Source organism: Heteronotia binoei, chromosome 8 (genome assembly GCF_032191835.1).
Source record: "Heteronotia binoei isolate CCM8104 ecotype False Entrance Well chromosome 8, APGP_CSIRO_Hbin_v1, whole genome shotgun sequence".
Classification (NCBI taxonomy): Eukaryota; Metazoa; Chordata; class Lepidosauria; order Squamata; family Gekkonidae; genus Heteronotia; species Heteronotia binoei.
In genome coordinates, this window is record NC_083230.1 from 75,276,176 (window position 1) to 75,295,408 (window position 19,233).

General features: G+C 42.8%; 1 protein-coding gene across 1 annotated transcript in view; it reads left to right on the top strand.

Moving 5' to 3' along the window:
- Positions 1–19,233, top strand: part of UTP20 (UTP20 small subunit processome component) — a 100,216-nt gene that overhangs the window by 65,709 nt on the left and 15,274 nt on the right. Inside the window, exons 36-49 of the mRNA XM_060245253.1 lie at positions 1,271–1,426; positions 2,260–2,400; positions 3,397–3,534; positions 4,398–4,537; positions 5,377–5,456; positions 5,935–6,236; positions 8,268–8,407; positions 8,628–8,784; positions 9,461–9,562; positions 10,889–11,056; positions 14,441–14,607; positions 15,414–15,555; positions 16,165–16,281; positions 18,979–19,149. Coding sequence (XP_060101236.1) covers positions 1,271–1,426; positions 2,260–2,400; positions 3,397–3,534; positions 4,398–4,537; positions 5,377–5,456; positions 5,935–6,236; positions 8,268–8,407; positions 8,628–8,784; positions 9,461–9,562; positions 10,889–11,056; positions 14,441–14,607; positions 15,414–15,555; positions 16,165–16,281; positions 18,979–19,149 — 2,121 coding nt within the window. The remainder of the gene's footprint in view (positions 1–1,270; positions 1,427–2,259; positions 2,401–3,396; positions 3,535–4,397; positions 4,538–5,376; positions 5,457–5,934; positions 6,237–8,267; positions 8,408–8,627; positions 8,785–9,460; positions 9,563–10,888; positions 11,057–14,440; positions 14,608–15,413; positions 15,556–16,164; positions 16,282–18,978; positions 19,150–19,233) is intronic.

Consider the following 19,233-nt stretch of genomic DNA (forward strand, 5'->3'; position numbering starts at 1 on the left):
CAGAGTTAGCACACCCAGAAAGATCCCTATCTGTAGCCTTGGAGAACCCCTGTTAGTCATAGACAGTGTTGGCTTATATGGACTCTCTATAAGGCAGCTTCTTATGCCCCAGCTTTCTCCTAGAAATTCCCATTCATCCTATTACACTTCCTGTACAAAACAGCTGTTAACCTATCCTGGGCATATATTTTAATTTAAGCTTGCATGTTGTATCAAGTTTAGCATTTAGCTTGTGGCTTACTAGAGATTTCCTGTGAGCAATAGCTTGAAGTTTCTTATATCTGGAAACCAGGGAGTAACTCCATCTTACCTTTTATTGTGAAGTGGATGGCAATCATCCTGGGACTATTTGTCCAAACAAACACACCATAATGTATAGCACACTGTATGTGAATGGGAGTTGTAACTTTTGTCAGCCACTGCACAGTTCCATTCTATGTGCCTGCTAACAATGCAGCCCTGAAGACTGATGTTAAGTATTAAAGTTTGGCTACAAGTTGCCTTTCCAGCACGTGTCCTCGGGACTCCTCTAATTGTATAGCAACAAAGAAGACTCTCCATTGTTTATTTTTTCCTTCCCCTGATAGTCAAATGACTCCTAGGGAAAGTGCACTAAGCATCTGTTTTCATTTATTGTCTGCTTTCAGAGGGCATAGCAAGCCAGTGTTTGTTCCTTATGGGCAGCTGCACTACTTGTTGCCATACTTACTTACTTCCTCCCCATAACGGCATGTCTGAAGACTTCCTGATTTCAGAAGTCTTGACTCAAACTGCAGTTTGCATGCCATGATGTCCCATTTCCTGGTTTGTCGAGTGGAAACAAATCCCAGTTAGCCCAGACACCTGCATTTGGGATGGCACAGCAACTTAGACTTTGGTTCAAGGAACTGGGCATTTTTCCTTCCTCATGCAAGGGAAGTAAGGAGGGAGGGTGCACACATTGCTGATAAGCCAGGTTTCTGCCCATTCCAAAAACATCTAGAGATTTGATGGAGACATCAGAATATAGCTGTTGTGAGTGAGGTTTGGCTTGGGTTCTGGCTTTCTTCTTGGGAGGGAAAGGGAAGATGGTAGAAGATGTACAACGATGCTGTGGGTGAAAAACATTGACTTGGGATATGATCCTCATTGCAATTGTTTCATGTTGTTTGGGAGCTGGTTTGGGATTACTTAGTAACTATATTCATGCACACAATGACTATTCTGAATATTATATTTTATCCCTGTCCCTGTTGCTGTCCCTTGTGTTATAATACCCGTCTTCCTTCAGTTAGGGGAGATGTCTTTGAGTGACAGTGCCATCCTGTGCTTGAATGGCATTGTCAACTTGTTAGCTGAAATGGACCACAAGGAAGAGGAGTTCAAAGAAATAATCCAGTGCACTCTTCTGGAAGCTTTGAGGAAAGGGCTGAAGAGCAAGACTGAGGTAAATAGCCCAGCTCCGGATGCAAGAAGATTGCTTGTGTACTACACGGTGGGGTTTACTTCTGAGTGAACAGTCTGCAGTCACTTTCCACATTCCAGCTTCTTTGTAGATGAAAGTATCTAGCGCTATCCATCACTTCTGAAGGCTCTGATGAGGAAAAGAATGTTCATGTATAGTAGATCCTGAATGGATAGAACAGTGGCTTGGATCTCATAGAGTGAGGGGGGGGTCCCACACACAGTTGCTGTACTTAGCATATATGAACTGTAGAACAACCAGGAACATTCATTCTGGATTGGGTAGATGGAGCCTACACATGTACAGCTTGTGTGTGCATGGGTGCATTTGCATATGGCAAATACATATGGGAGAAGGTGGGGCTAGGATGCTTGCTTCTACTTCCTTTCTATGTGCATTGGTCCTGTATACCACTGTATCTTGTATGCAAGGGTTGGTTCTACATTAACTGCTATAAACAGGTGGAAAGTGGAAAGGAGCTGGAGTGCATTTTCTGGAAAAGAATCTACACAAGAATTCAATGTGGGCTTCAGAGGAAGCCCATCACCATCAGATTAACACTAAATTAATAGACTGTCTCTGTTTCTGCTGTCTTAATTGTTTTAACTATTGTAAATTATTGAATATGTATTTTAATAATTATTAATTTTATTCTATGTTTATGTGTTGTAAGCTGCCTTGAGCCCGCCTCGGTGAGGAGGGAGGGATATAAATCAAATAAATATGTAGGAAAGTTTAGCATGTTCAGATCTCAGTTTATGTCTTGTATTGTTATTTCTCCTGAATGCTTGGCTTCTTTTCCCCATTCCTTACAGAGTATTCAGCAGGATTACACATCATTGCTCTCCTGCTTGATTCGAGCATTCTCCAAACACCCAGAGTTTCAGGACTTGGTCCAGCTGACTGACTGCCGTGATCCAGAAATGGACTTCTTTGAAAATATGAAGCATATTCAGGTAAAAGGCAATGCCCTTCCCTACACAGTCTTCTGTTAACATCTTTAGTTATGATGATAGTGAAAACGCAATACTTTGTATCATATACATATATGAAGATCCAAAATCTCTACCTTGTACAACAAATGCTACTATAAGTTTTACTATGGTACCCAAACTCACCAGAATCATGTTCACAAGTCCCATGGAAAGGAATACAAACAGCATATGTCCATTCCCACATCTTTGCAGATTCTGTGGAGTTTTGCAGAAGTTCTTCCCAGTAAATTGTACCCAGGGCTTTGTGAGTGGAAATCAGTGCAAATGCTGTCTTGTTCTCAACAACAGCACATTAAAGGTTGCTGATCATTATTAGCCCTATCTGATTGTGTTGCATAAAAAGATGCATTGTCATTTTAAATATGGTTTGTGCTAAAGAGATTCTCGGTGCTGCTTTCAAAAAGCAGTGACTCAGGATTGCTTATGTAATCTGTGTCTGACCGATCCTCTTATTCAAACCATCCATTTTGATGAATAGAGCCTAGATTGAGTGAGATACGTGAAGTAATTTATCCTGGAGGAGTCTAGTGATGAAACAAGCAGGGTGCCCACCAGGACTCAAGGGGGAGGGACACTCCATTTCCCCTTAACTGCTAGTTCTTTAGGCCCCACCTTTGACAAGTAGCAGCTTGGGGGGTGGAATGCATGCACGGTGCATGTTCCACTCCAAGGCTTCCCTGCCACTGTTGGCCAGCTGACTGGGGATCTGGGCTTTGTGCAGAAAGTATGCTGCTTTCCTATCCAGGCCCCTCATCAACCCAGGAGTGGTGGCTGCAGCTTTGCTGCCTTTGGAAACCCTTTTGAACCTGCCCACATCGTATAGATTCTTTGATCCATAATTTGAGGCCAAGCTCAAAATTAGATAGGCACTGGTAATATGAACTCAGTAATCAGTTGTCTTTGTTTCAGGCCTTTAATAGTTGACTAAATGTTTAATGGAATGCTTTTGTATCTCAGATCCACAGAAGAGCGCGAGCCTTGAAGAAACTGGCTAAGCAGATAACTGAAGGGAAAATTATCTTGTCCTCCAAATCTCTTCAGAACTACTTTATGCCTTATGCAACAACCACCATTTTTGATGAGAAAATGCTCAAGGTGAGATTTTTAATATAATGGAAGGAAGCTAAATTGTCCTTAGAGACCTATTTCTGCCAGCATTGTAGGTGATTTTTATGTAACAGGAGAACTTAACCTACTTAAAGGGAAAAACTGGACACTGGCATGTATTTCAGATTAATTCTTACGATATCTTTAGTACATTCAGTATCTCTTAGAATTCAGTTGTTTGCATTAAGCCCTTTTCCTACAAGGAACTTTCTAATTTGTGAAGTAGTGTTAAATTTGACAGTTAAAAATGTTGACTTACTTTGAACTGCCTTTTTAATGAGGTTTGAATGGAGCATAACCTTTTTTAGGAACTGGACTTGGCAGTACTGCAATACTTTATCAAGTAACTTCAGAATCTAAAGATGAACCAAAGAAAAGCTCTGAGAATTGTTGGCATGTTGCTTATATGTGATGTCTGGAGTGTGAAACGGTGTTAGGCTGGATGGATTTTTAGCATCAACCTTATACATTTTAATATTTAGCATTTATACAACACTTTTAAATATTCAAAGTGTTTCATAATGTTACCTTGCTGTAGTTATCACAACAGATCATCAGTGTTGGCTAGTTTACTTGTCCCCAGATTGTCCATGAAAAGAAAAGGTTACAAGAGAGTGACAGCTGAGTTTGTGGCAGAGGTGACAGTTGTACCAGATTGCTCCTAGATCACAGTGGAGCCCTGAACAGAATTGTGCCCTTCTCATCCCACTGACTTCAGTAGCATTAGGAGGATGTAACTCTGCTTAGGATAGTTCAGTTAGTCACTATTCTACACCCAGTATGCTTTGCTGGCTTAGGCAGATTACTGCATAACTTGAAGCTGAGAAGACTTTTGTTTTTTTGTTCGATAGCATGAAAACATGATAACTGCATCGGTTGAAGTGGTAGGAGCTGTTTGCAGACATCTTTCTTGGTCAGCATACCTGTATCATTTGAAACATTTCATACATGTCTTGCAGACAGGACAGATCAATCAGAAACTGGGCGTCAGGTAAAGGTCACTTTTAGTTTTGTGTGGTCTTAATTTCCCTTGGCCAAGATTCAAAATGCTTCTTCAGGCTTGGGTGAATTCAATTTGGGTCTCTTTGAACTGCAAGCTCTTGTTCTGCATTACAGTTTGTCTTTGAGAGTACCCTGAAGTTTAATTTTAATTTTTTTCTGTAAGGTGAACTGTTTGAGAAGAACAAGTCCCAAACCCTCTTGGGTATGCAGAACAAGTTGGGCCATTCTTTAGTGACTTGCTGTTGCGGGTGATTTTTTTTGCCTCAGGCTGCATCTGCATTAGCCATAATAGCACATCCTGTACACTTCCTTATTTGTTGAATCCAAAGAATGGGTAATTGTAGCAATTTCTCTGGCCTTTGCAGTGTATACACTACCCAGCTGTTGCTCTGCTTGTTCAGTTTTTTTAAAAATACTTTTGTGCCGTTGAGTATTTGCACAATAATTAAACCACATGATTGTGCAAGCAGGAACAGATACCCCACAGATTGGCACAAGTAGGCACAAAGAAATTATCACTTTCCTTGTCCCAAAATACATCTGGTGACAGTGGCCTAGAGTTTGTGACATTTCAGTTCCCGGTTAGTCAGGGAGAGGTGGTGTGTCAGCATGAGAATGTTGGCTGACCTTTTGTTGGCAGCACAAGTCGTATATGTGTAAATTTACATCAATTTGAGATAAGAGTACATTGTAAACAAGATAAATGAAATTATGCTGAAAAGTACAGAATGGGTTTCCATGTCTTTTTAGTCCATTCTTCATTATCTGTTTTAAAAGTTGGAAACTTTGAATAAAACATGTTGTTTTTACTCCCACTCTTTTTGACAGTGTGTTAGTTACGGTGCTGGAAGCATTTCATTTTGACCATGATACTCTTGAAAAACAGCTCAAGATGATTGAGAATAAAGGTAAACTTCTCATTTATGTATCTGATGAAATGGAGTACTAACTCACAAACACTGTGCCAGTGATTTCTGCTGACATGCTTGGGTGGGGAGGTGTTATCCACACCTTTTAGTTGTTCCATTTATGTCTGACAAGGCTTAATATACTAAATAAGGACTATAAAATGGGGTCATATAGCTGAAAGTTACAAATCTTTCATTAGCCTTTGGCACAGTTAGTGATGGCCATTGTGACATCTCTGTGAAGAACTTTCTAATTCCAAAACAATCACAGGTTTTTTAAGTATGTGAAGCTGTCTTATACTAAGTAAAACCATTGGTCCCTGTAGCTCAGTACTCTGACTGCCAGCTGCTTTTCAGGGTCTTCCAAAACATCTACCAGAGATCTTTTGAACGCATGAGGTTCCAGGTTAAAACCTAGCGTCTCCAGTTGAACTTTGCACTCATTTAATGGGCTATGCTCTCCTCATCTTCCCAGCAGATGTCGAAGTCATGGATGCTCAGACTGAAGTGGAAAATGAAGCTATGGAGGTGGAACTGAGTGATGGAGAAGGTCAAGACATTAGCAGGAACTTTTCAGAGGATGCTGATAAGCAGAAGGAGCTCAGTGGTTCTCTGCCTAATCAGTTTGGTAACAGAGAAAATGAGGACTGTGGGAAAACTACAAAAGCAATTTCCCATCTACTTAGGAGTAAGGAAGAGTTGGAGTGTCTGATTAAACATATTCAAGAAACAGTAACTGGGAACATCTTGCCGAAATTGCAAAGATGTCTCACTGCAAAGGTGAATTTCTAGGCACTTTGATGTGATTTGAGTATATCTTGACTTTAAGTGGCTGTCTGGGCCTCGGCGAGCCAGGACTCTCACTGGAGCTGCCTGGAGCTGTTGAAAGAAAGAAAATGTCACCCAAACTCCTGGCGCCCCCTTCTCAAGCCGAGAAGCCCTGGGTGACAGCTGGCCAGCCAAACTGTCCCCACCCCAAAGACTACCTACCTGCAAGGGCAGAGGGGAGCAGCCGGCAGCAGAACAATGGTCAAGTAGGCTTGACCTAGGAGGCGGGAAGGTGGAGGAACAAGGCAGAGGAGGTGATGTTCGGGCAGTCCCCTAAATTTGCACCCAATGGAGAGGCATGGGCAAGGCCAGACCAGGGAGTTGGAGTGAAGCAAAGCCCTGTAGCTGGCCCAGCAGTCTCAGCTTTGCTGAAGTGCCGGGAGGAAGATCCCACACTGGGATTTGCTGTGGCTAGGTGCTTACCAGGCACCACCTGGCATCTGAGGATTAATGGAGGGGCAGGGCATCTGGAGAGAGGAAACTAGAGAAGAGGATGGAATGAGGGATGAGATAAAAAGGAGGTATGCAGTGTCAGTGAGAAGGACTGGAAAATCTTCCAAGGAACACAGAGAGTGTTGGAAGCTCCAGAGGGATCAGGAGGAGGGAAGGTGAAGTAACCCTTAATCCCTGGAGGAGGCAAACCAAAGGTGGCCAGGAAATGAGAGGTCATGTTTCCATCATGGCAACAGAAGGTGGGGCAGGGGAAACCCACAATGGACTTGACAGTGGCTGAAGCTCTGGTGGCTTCTCCCTTCCCCCCTCCCCCCGCCCCACAAACTCACTAGGAAGTGTGACTTGAAGGACAGGCTGTTAGCTTTTGTTTAAAGCTTGCCACAACTATTTATCTGTATTTTGGTGAATAATAGCCAGCTATCAATCCACTCAGCAGCAGCTGAAGCCCACAAAGTAGCCGTAGCTGCAAGCCAGCAATGTCATTTCTGGGAGTGGAACTTGCACATCTTCTCAGAAGGGAGGTGCAGAGAATTCCCACTTTGCACAATATCAAAATGAAAAAAACTGGTTATTCACACCCTTTCCTATTGTATATTTTCACTTTTGCTGTGGGTGTGTATAAAGAAAATGCCATTTGAGCCTTCAGAATAAGGACGAGACACATTGTACTGGCTGGCATTCTGAATATGGACAGCTGAGCTGAGAATCCCACAAAAGAAAAAAAATGTCTTGTATGGTAATCCTTACGATCAAAAAGAGTGGCCTTCCTTGACTTCCTACTAACTTCCTCTTACTATACAAAATAAAGTTAAATTACCCTCTCTAGTTCAAGATGATTTCTCCCACATATGCATAAACATTACTGTTCACAGGAGCAACTCCATTTGTCTAACCAGAGCCAACTAATTCTGCCTAGCAACCATTAGCAGTCTTGGTGATTAGGAGAAATGGGGGGCAGTGCTTTCAGCAATGGTGTGAACATCACTTCTGTGAAAAGCCCAGAAGTGATGTCAACTCTCTCTAGGAATTGCTGGGAACTCTGTGGCTTTACCATAGAGCCTCCATGGTTCTGATGTCCACCCAGACTTATTAACAGAAGAATCTGTTACTAAAAAATTGTCAAGCAGCTAGCACAGCTTTTCTATTTGGCCGTAGATCTAAGTCTGCTGTGCAACATAGAGCACATGTTCTTTAGTTGCCCACATTATAAGGGGGCTTGTTTGGAGTTTATTACCCTGCTGGATAAGATTCCTGGTTATAAATAAAGCCAGGCTTGATTACCTTTTATCTGATAAGAATCCCAAGATCACTTATCAAGGAACTTAGGTTGTGAAAAACTGCATTTTAACTACGTTCCAATTTTAACTGTTTATTTCATATATCTTGTATTCTGTAAACATTTTTTTTAAATTATGACTATATGGACATGGCTGGTCTAATGATCCTCCCTCCCCTCCCCTCCTAACAAGAGGGATTGATCAGATTCTCTAATGGTTGATTTTGAGGAGGGTCTGTCTTTGTATCTTGCAGGTAAAAAGAGATGAAGAGCACAAGCTTGTTAAATCCAAAGTTGTGAATGATGAAGAGGTGGTTCGGGTGCCACTGGCATTTGCAATGGTCAAGCTGATGCAGTCTCTTCCAAAACATATAATGGAAGAAAATTTGCCAAGGTACACACCTCTCTCAAGAATGTTAATTTTGTTGCAGTTAAACAGTAGATATATAGCATACTGTTAATTTGCTGGAGAGCATCCGTAGAGTAATCCTGAACAGCAGCTTTACCCAGTTAAACATATATTGGCCTGATCTAACATGGCTTCTCTTATGTTCTTATGTGCATTTTTCTGCTGGTTGACTTCTCTGGTGATTTTTGCCCTTCTTTGTTTCCAGCATTGTCTTGAAAGTCTGTTCTCTTCTGAGAAACAGAGCGCAGGAGATCCGAGATATTGCGCGTAACACCCTGATGAAAATGATGGAGGCTTTGGGAGCACACTACTTCCAGTATGTCTTAAAAGAAATGCAGTCAATCCTTGTCCATGGTTACCAGGTAAAGTCATAGTTTTCTTCTTCCTTGTATTTTTTGATCAGAGAGGGAGGAATTTACAGGACAAATAAAAACTGTTGCTTCCTTAGCTGTGCTCAGTGGCTAGATTATATCACCAGTTCTCGCACTGTAGAGTTGGGTAAAGAATCCTGAAAGGGGGTAGGAAAAGTGTATGCAGAGATACGATCCTAAGGTAGTTGGAGCCTTCCTTCTGTGGCCATCAAAACACAGTTCATTTGAACACCTTTTAGCAGAGGACTATCTTCAGGCCTAATTGTCCTCTAGTTTGACCCATCATGCACACCAGATCTAGGAATGCCGTGTTTCCTGTATGGGCCTTAGGAAGCAGATTAGAGATAACTTCTATTCCCCTTTGTAATGGCAATCTCAGTTTAGTGACCCAGCCCACAGATCTTTGTGCGCAGTTCACAAGGATCTTTACACACTCTGCCATGGGACAGGTGTTAGTACTGAGTTGGAAGGCAGAGTAAGTTTAGGAATCAGAGGGGGCCAGAAGTTTGAGAAATGCTGGATTATACTGCAGGTTTACTTCATAGTTAGGGGTACTAAAGTTGCTCAGAATTATGTAGCTATCATCTGTATTCCATTCAAGTGATGTTTCTGTGCTATCCTTCCACTGAACAGCTAGAAAGTAATTTGATTTCTTTTCTTTGCATAGGTTCATGTGCTGACATTCACTGTCCACCTCTTGCTGAAAGGCCTTGCCAGTAATAGGCTTCATGTTGGTGATTTAGATCCTTGCTTAGACCTTATGATTGAAGTAAGTTACTTGAAACTGGTGTTTGTCTGCTGTGTCAGGCACTAAAGGAGTGTTGGTTTTGGTGATGTGACTGCAGGCTTGAGTTTACGACTACAGGTTTCTTGATGTGGGGGATTCTTTTTTGCTTTGGATTGGGTGAGATCATCCTTCATAAAGGAGCCCAAATAAGTAACAAGCCATTTTGCAAGAAAAAAAGGAACAGGTGGAATGTTCTTCACTTTCAAACTAAGTTTTGCATTTTGGTTCTGCTGATCAGGGTTTTGGGTGGAATTCTTGATTGTTAGCTGCCCAAAGTCTGCTTGCAGAGAGGGTGGGATATAAATGTAAGATAAATAAAAAATTAAATAAAGGTGCCCTTTTGCATGTTGAATATGACTTCCACTTGTGGAATGGCTCTTCAGTGCCTTGTCCTGGAACACTACCTAAGCAAAGCAAAAGTAAACCCCGAGACAATCTGTTTGCATAAGAGCTTGCGTAACTTCTGGCACAGGTCTGAGAACTGCTACAGAGACTACTTAATTATAGCCCTGTGTGAACTTGTGTGCAAGTGATTGCAGAACAGCACCAGCAGATATTTTTCTTCCTCTCACGGTTCTTTCGGCCCATCCCTCTGCTGTTGAATTAATTGGGGTGGATTGGGATAGTTACAGCTGTACTTACCAATGGCATTTTTAAAATCTTGCCCTCCTTCCAAGAGGCTTTTAAGGTATGTGGTTTTTTCCTCTTCATCCTGGGAGGTACATTAAGATGGGGAGATGTAACTGACCCAAGGTTAGCCACTGAGCTTCATGGCTTAGGATTTGGACCCATATCTCCTCCGCCCCAGTTTGACTCTGAAATATGTACCACACTAACTATTGGCCTTCTGCAAAATCATCAGATATCCTGGTTCAGGAGCTGACCAGCTTCATCATGTCCCCCCCCCCACTCCCCGCCCACCTTTTCAGATCTTTTGTTCCTTTAGTGGGAGTAAGTCTAGATCAAAACATTCTTTTGGTGCTAATGGCCTATATCCAGCCTCATAGTTCCGAAGCCTCAAGGGTGCTTACAGTTTTTGAGAAGGTGGTGTGATTTCTACTGATTCTCCTCTCCTGCTTTAACCACTGGATCCTTCCTGAGGCTCAGTGGACCCTCAGGAAGTACACAGGAGGCAAAATGGAGGGGGCGGCATAGTGGGAATCAGAAGAAATTGCTGTCCTCTCTTCCCAAGAAAGTACCCTTAAGATTTCAGAGCGTGTGACTGGATTACAGACATACGTTTAGCTATGGATATGAGGAAATAATCAATGTCCTGCTATAGCTAACTGTTCCATATCTTTTGAAAAGATTTTCAATCAAGAACTGTTTGGGGAAGTTGCTGAAGAGAAGGAAGTGAAAGGCATAGTTTCCAAAGCAATGGAAGCTCGCAGAAGCAAGAGTTACGATTCCTATGAAATTCTTGCCAAGTATGTTGGAAAGGACAATGTGACTAAGCTTATTCTTCCATTAAAAGAGGTAAGAGAGTGCAGTTAATTTTCAGTGGGATGCCAGAATGTGTTGTGCTATGGATAAGGGAATCTAATGTTTCTGGTGAGCATACACTGTAAGTCCCCCTTATGTTAATAGCATCAGAGCTTCTGCAGTGAGTGTCCCTTGTTGCTCTGGCAGCTCAGAAATTTAGAGATCAGCGCTGTGATCTCATAGCCTAGAGTGCTTCTTATGGGATTGGCCAATGGTCCAAAAAAGAGCCAGCTATCAGTACCGCTTTCCAAACACCTCTCTGTTGTGTAAAAGAGTTCCCTGTCCCACACCTATTCATCTTTCTATATATGAACAGTCTATGGTTACTCAACAGTACTCTTGCCTTGGTTGCTAACATAATTGACATTACCATCACTTATTCACGAAATTAAGGGGAAACAATTCATTTTGAATTGCAGTTTCTCATGTGATTCCCTGCTTGCTGCTGTTCATCTTTTCATGAATGATCTCAGCATGAGCTGGCCTATAATATTCCAGTGACAGCAGGCAATGAAGGGCTTTTAATGGGGTTGGTGGCCTTCCAGGCTTTGGTTAAAGGCAACAATACAAAAAGAAACTCCTGAGTATAGAAAGAGCAGTCTGTGGCACAATAGGTTATGTGACTCTTTTTATGGGAGGAGGCTCCTAGTAATGTGGAAGCAGATGTGGTTTTTATGTGTGGCCTTTATTTATTTAAAATGTTTTATATGCCATTTCTTCAGAGATCTGAGGTGGCCCTCAAAATAAAAAGGAGGGAAATGTTGTTACTGGAAATACTGGGGGTCTCCTCTTTTATGGGGGAATTAGCAGAGGTAGCCCTGGGCAGAGCATTTTAAAGCAGGGATCTTTTACACTGATAATATGAAAGTCCAGTTTCAGGAAGAAAAGACTCCAAATATATTTTATAACGTTTATTAGAAAATTATGTAAAAAGGTATAGTCAATACAATATACGCAATCAAGAGGCTATGAAAATAGAGGTGAGAGATAGGGGCTTTTAGGGTTTCTTATAAAGGTAATACTATCTGTCCAGATGTGCAGAGGTCCATTTGGAAATTAAAGATGGAGACATGCACTGCCATCGTGCCACGTTTGAGGGTCCCCTTACTTAGAATGATGGAGGGAACAATCTGTCTTTATGTGCTCGGACTGAACAAGGAGGTGTGGCTTGCTCGCATGTTTTATAAGGTTTGGAGGGTTGAAGACCCTCCCAGAGGTTTGATTGCTCCTTAATGAAGAAGAAGACTGCAGATTTATACCCTGCCCTTCTCTCTGAATCAGAGTCAGAGAGGTTTACAATCTCATACATCGTCTCCCCCCACAACAGGCACCCTGTGAGGTGGGTGGGGCTGAGAGGGCTCTCACAGCTGCCCTTTCAAGGACAACTCCTGTGAGAGCTATGGCTGATCCAAGCAAATTCCAGCAGGTGCAAATGGAGGAGTGGGGAATCAATCCCGGTTCTCCCAGATAAGAGTCCACACAGTTAACCACTACACCAAACTGGCTCTGGGTGCTGATGTGTCTTTCCTGGTGTCTGAATGGATTTCCAGATTGAAACAGTAGGTGAGGCTAACTCAGTAATGTTTGTCAGTATGGGTTAGAATGGGTCTGAATGGTTCAAGCGATCTAGCAGAGATACATATGAACGCATGAAGCTACCTTATACTAAATCAGACCCTTGGTCCATCAAAGTCAGTATTGTCTACTCAGACTGGCAGAGGCTCTCCAGAGTCTCAAGCTGAGGTTTTTCACAACTATTTGCCTGGATCCTTTTTAGTTGGAGATGCGGGGATTGAACCTGAGACCTTCTGCTTACCAAGTAGATGCTCTACCACTGAGCCACCATCCCTCCTCCAAAGGAGGAGTAAGCACAGAAGACAAAGGATTTGTCCAGGTGTCAGACATTACCATAGCATTAAACAAAAGAGAAGCTGAGTTGCAGTAAAGAGGCAAGGAGATGGCCAATTAATCAGTTGGCTGAGGAGTATGACAGAGACACTAACCTGTTGAACCCATAATAATCTCATCATTCCAAGGGGAGAGGAAGAGTAGCCAGACAAGGAAGACGCCTATAATGTAATCAGAACTAGCCCCCACATATTCCTCTGCTATTTTGCAAAGAGTGTGTTTGCTTGGCCTGGCTCGGACAAGAATCCATTTTGTTTCCTTAGCTTGGGGTCCCCTATTCAGGTGGAGTACCCCTGCAGGAGTGGGGAACCTTTTTTTCTGCCAAAGGCCATTTGGATATTTATAACCTCATTTGCGGGCCATACAAAATTATCAAGTTAAAAAACAGTGCTCCGCTGAGGAAGAATGATTCAGGCCAGCAAAATTAATGTAAATAATTGTTTTTCTATTTGAAGTCATGTGGGGAGAGGCTAATTTGGTACACACACCTCAACCCGCCACCCTAGGCAAATGCCTAGGTCCAGGGGTTTTTTTTGTAGAAAAAGCCCAGCAGGAACTCATTAGCATATTAGACCACTCCCCCTAATATTAGCATATTAGGTCACACACTCATTAGCAAATTAAGCCACACCATCTGGGATAATCAAGTGCAAGTTGAACTGGTGGTAGCTGGCTCCCACCCCTCACACCTCCTTCCTTCATGTGGAAACTGCAGGTGCTCCCATCAGACCTTTAAAGGCACTCACATACCCAGGCAGCAGTCTTTCATAATGGCCACCACACAGGCTCCATGGGGGTGGGGGGGAATAAAGGGGAGAAGAAATGGAAAGGGAAATAAAGAAATGGGGGGAAGAAAGGGAAATAAAGAAATGAGGGGGAAACTTACCTGAATGGTGACAGTGACTTTTCCAGGCCCTGTAGCGATCCTGGCTGGCTAGGCAGGCCCCAGGGGCTGCTGTACAACGCTGCTGGGCCCTGTGATCCCTGCCAGCCAGCAAGGCCCAGGGAGGCCACCGTGTTGCTCGGCTTAGCCCAGCAATCCCCGAGGGCCAGCTGAAGCGATCTCAAGAGCCGTAGACAGCCCTTGGGGCGGATGTTCCCCACCCCTGCTGTAGAGGCTGGCAGCTCCTCCTGGCCACAGTGTAATACTGTGCCTTTTCAGAACATGCAGTGGTGGGCAAACTAGGTGTGTCCTACAATGTCCTCCAAGGCGTTCAAAGTGGTTTAGATTCTCCCCCCACCCTTCCCTATTTTGCCCTCACAACAATCCTATGAGATAGGTTAGGTGGAGAGATAGTGACTGTCCCAAGGTTATCTATTGAGGTTCATGATTGAGTGGGGTTTTGAACTTTGATCTCACCAGTCCAACACTGTTCCTCCCCGTTACTTCCTTATAACCAAATCATATGATCTAAAGAGAATCTGTACATTTGGACTCTTGACTGTTAAGGTGATTTTTGTGACTTGCAGATTTTAGAGAATACCACAAGTCTAAAGAAGTCCCGGAAGGTGCATGAGACTCTACGTCGCATTGTATCTGGATTCATAATGAATACAGCAATGACTGCTGAATGTGTTCTTCTGCTGAGCCATGGCCTAATTAGTGAAAATCTGCCATTAATGACAGAGAAAGCAAGGCAAGTCTATCAGGAATTACGAATTTGTCTATAAAATCAAACTTAATTTGCTTGCTTGAACCACTGCTTAAATTGTGATTTGGTGCCTTTAAATATATGTTGATGAACAGAAAAAAGAGGAATCTATTTGTTAGTTCATAAGTACAACCATCATGGTAAAACCCATGGATAGGAACCTCCCCCCACCCCCATTTTACTTCTGTTACTTCCAGTGAAGCCATGTTAAAGCTAGATCAGCGCTGGGTTACTTTTTCCTAGGGTAAATGAGTAGTACTCTGATGAATCTCAGTGCGCAAGACAAATAGGCCTGATTCAGACATGTGAGTCATGTTCTTCTGTTCCTTCCTTCCCTCAGGCACTGGTTCCTTTTCTTGCTTCCTAGTTCAAGTAAATAATAGTTTGCTGTGATGGGCAAACAGTTGTGTATGCAAATTATGGTTTACCTTTAAACCAGAATCCATGGTTTGCTTGATTTTGACATATGGCAAACTGTGGTTTGCTGAACCAGGAAGCAAGAGAGGAAATCTAAACAGACAAGGGGAGGAAGAGGGAGGAGGCTGCACGCAAGCATAAAGCTCAGGCCTTAGTGTGAGCGTCAGAGTTTCTCCTTGGCCACAAAGGGTGCCATTTATAAATTCTTAATCCAATGCGGTGTTACTGAAGTCACTGAGATTACCTGAAAATAATCAGTCAGGCTCATTCTCAGGCATTTATGAGAAGTTCAGCCTTGATTTCCCCCCCTTTCTTAGTTCAAAGTAATATAGCAAGTATTTGCTTTACCTTTCCTTATCAATGTGTGTTTTCAGAACAAAAGCCCCAACTCCTCCAGATCCTCGTTTGCAACCAGAGAGCTGCCTCTTACTTCCACCAACCCCAGTTCGAGGAGGGCAAAAAGCACCAGTGAGCAGCCGGACAAACATGCACATTTTGGTTGAGTCAGGGCTACGGGTAAGAAGCATGCCGGGCGTTTTTAATGTAATGTAGGCCGACTATTGCACTCTGGTTTATGGGTTGGATTTTGCAATCCGTTCTGCTAGTGAAGGTGCTTTCCTCTGGCAGAGGGAACCTTCTCCTCTCAGATGCTCTTCCAAGTCAGGGAATTGGAGGAAAGCACCTCTGGTACTGGGATACATCCCTGTTCCTTGTTATTTTTCTAATAACCTGATAGGTGGTAGCATGGGGTTGGAGATGAACTGTACCCCCTTGGCCCCCATAGCTGTGTCCTACTTCACTGCATAATCTACTCTGTAAGGTGGCTGTGCTGTTGTGACCTCTCATTCTTCATCCCCACATCTGAGGTAGTAAGCATTTTAGAGTAGAGTAGTGTGGGGATATTCATCATTTTTGTAAAAGTTATTTCTCCCCTGGTGGTCTGTTTGTGGCTTCTTTTTAAGTGGACAGAGAGGAATGCGTAAGCAGTACCAGGCTGAGGTTGTACATATGTGTGTAAGGACTGTATCCATTTAGTAGTTGTAACCTGAAAGTTTCCCTTATTTTAATTTGAGTACTGGAATGCTTCTTTGTGTGTGTAATGCCTTGGCTTTCTTTGCTGTGCAGTTGCTCCACGTGAGCTTGAAGAGGTCCAAAATAAATTCTTCGGATGGGCATGTTTTAGAAATGCTGGATCCTTTTGTACAGCTGCTGATCAGCTGCCTTCAGTCCACAGATGTTAAGGTAGGATTCTGAAGTTAGGTGGAACTGGTCTTCTGCAGTACAAAGGCTGAAGTTCTCCCAGGCCCTTTTCTTTATGCTGCCACTAAAATAAATAAAGAAGCTGGAAGAATCCCCACTTTTTGCCTACTGATTGCTTAGATGCCAGTTTAGATAAGAGAATAAGTCTGAATCTGCTGCCTTTCTGGCTGCATTTACGTATGTTTCTAACCCTTATGGCTGTTGAGAAGAGCTCAGAAGATGAAGTCATTGGTCCATTTCTACCTGGTAACCAGAGTCCTTTCCTCTGCATCTGGAAATAATGGCACTTCTGTTTCAAGATCTTCATCTTTACATTGTTCACTTAGGTGCAGACACTCTGATATAAACTGCATTTTAGGCAGCAATAATGAATCAAAATGATTGCTGTTGCATCAAAATGGTTGGTGTTCCCTGCAATATACATGGAAATGTGAGAGTGGGGAAGGATTGGATCATGTGTATGTGTGTATGGAGGGCAGGGGTGGAAATGCAGGCTTTTTGAATGCACTTGCTCATAATTGATTCATTTCCACAAATATTTTGGCCTTGAGTATTTGTGCTAGAATACAAAAAGTCATGTGAATTGGCCCTCAAAGAACATTTCAGGAAGAGTTAAACTTTGACATTGATAAGCATCAGACCACTCTTGAGTTCTTCTTCCACCTTCTTGTGTAGCGCCACATTGGGACTGCACCTATGCAGGCCATCCACAGACATTTTCTTTCTAGTTAAAAAACTCCTAAGAGGGGATGCCTTGCCGATTTCGGAGCCAGCGCACGTACAGGATTCCCACCAAACATACCACATGCTCTGTGGGCAGGTTCTTCCCTCCCTCAGTTCCCTTCTCACCACCATGAGGATAGGAAGCTTTCTAATGCACTCTATTGGTTTTTTGCTTCATCATCTTTTGGATGAGAGAAATTCTTTGTTCATCAAGAACTGGTTTTTTTTTTTTTTAACATTTAAACATTTTATTGAGGCATAAAAGTAGCTTACAATCCATAACGCAAGAAGTTTACCGTGAAGGTTAACAGAAATAACATCGTAAGCTTAATAGACAGAATACAGAGCAAAAACAACATTTAAAAACAAAATAAACAAAATACAAACTGAAGGTAATAATAATTATAGTTATTATAACACAGTATTTAAAAATAAAATAAGATCAGGGAAAGGAAAAAGGAAGATATAATACACTTTAAATAACTTGAAATTAACTTGTTAAAAAATTTTATAGCAAAAGGAAATCCTTATACATTTTATTTTTAGAATAAGAGTTAGCATAAAATGGGTCGGTGTCAAGCTTTTCTAGAATGGGAAGCCAAGTTGCCAGATATTTAGCATAGGCTTGGTATGGGTCTTTGTGGTCTATGGCTGCCTGAATTTTATCCATTACAATGTGTTCCCAGACTTTAAGTAGCCAGTTGTCAAGTGGCAAATTCAATGAGTTTTTCCAGGACTGCGCGATCGTGGTTTTAGCAGCTGTCAGGAGTTTAACTATCAAGGATTTTTTAGAAGATGAGAGACGGGTATCAGACCAATGATTGAGAAGTATCCTTGTTGGGTCATCTGGGATCAAGACCCCAGTTAGGGAGAAGAGATGGGCACAAATTGAGGTCCAGAATGGTCTGATTTTGGGGCAGTCCCACCAGCAGTGAACTCAGTTGTTGAACTCAGTTGAGAGTCTACTTTGTTGGAGGCAAGCCCCTTTGGTGGGTAACCCCTGAGAAGATGGAAGATGAAAACAGAGTTGCAAAGTTGGACTATTGTTCATTGACGTCTTCTGTGCAGACACACATTTCCCCTTCCTGCCCTGCTGTGAGCTCTCACAGGGCCTGTTGTGCCATCAAAAGGGAGGGGGGCTTGTGGCAGCTTACTGGGAACTGAGGGAAGGGGGCGCCTGCCTATGGAGCATGTGGTGTGGGAATCCCACACATGTTCTGGCTATGCAAGGGGTGGGGTGCTCCCCTTTGGAGTTTTTTAGCTAGAAAGAAAATGTCCACAGCCAACCTTCACAAATGCAGTCCCAGTGTGTGTCTGCACAGAAGACATTGATGAACAAGTTATAGGTAAGTGTAACTCTGTTAGCCATGTATGTTTTGGCACTATGTGCTTAGGTATTTATTTATTCATTTAGTTAGTTTATACCTCACCTTCTTCCCTGGTGAGGACCCAAAGTAGTTTACATTATTGTCCTCTCCTTCATTTTATCATGAGGTAGGCTACCGTGAGGTAGGTTAGGCTGAGTGTGTGTTACAGGCCCACGATCACTCAGCAAGCTTCTGTGGCAGACTGGGGATTTGAACCTGAGTCTCCCAGGTTAGAGACTGTAACCACTGTACCCCACTGCCTCTTAAAGCTTCGAAATCCAGCTCATATCCATGACTTTGGCAGAACCGTGTTGAGAAATATATAAGTCCTGATCTGGACATGCTATACAGCAGCCTTGGTGAAGTTAAGCAGGTCTAGGCCTGGTTGGCCAGCTACCCGAAAATCCCAAGGACTTCACTGTGAATTCTGTGGGAATGAAAGCAGAAAGTAGATATAAATCCCTCCACAGAAACATGGGTTCTTCTTTAAGTCAGTCATTCTTGTCAGGGCCTTGTGGCTGCTGCCTAACCTGTCTGACCCACACAGGTTTTCTCCCCCCCCCCCCACCGCACCCTCCTTCTTTCCTAGGTGGTCACTGGTGCTTTACAGTCCCTTTTATGGATCTTAAAGTTTCCTCTGCCAGCTGTAGAAGCAAACATGGAACAGCTGATCAAGCAACTGTTCCTTCTGCTAAAGGACTTCGCCAAACCAGGAGCAGCTAAAGGCCAGAATTTCCATTTGGTCGTAAATTCTTTCAAAGTAAGTTATAATCAAAGTCACAACTCTAGTGTTAATCCTCTGAGATGCTCTATCCAAATCCATTTGCCTGCAAGAAGTGACAGG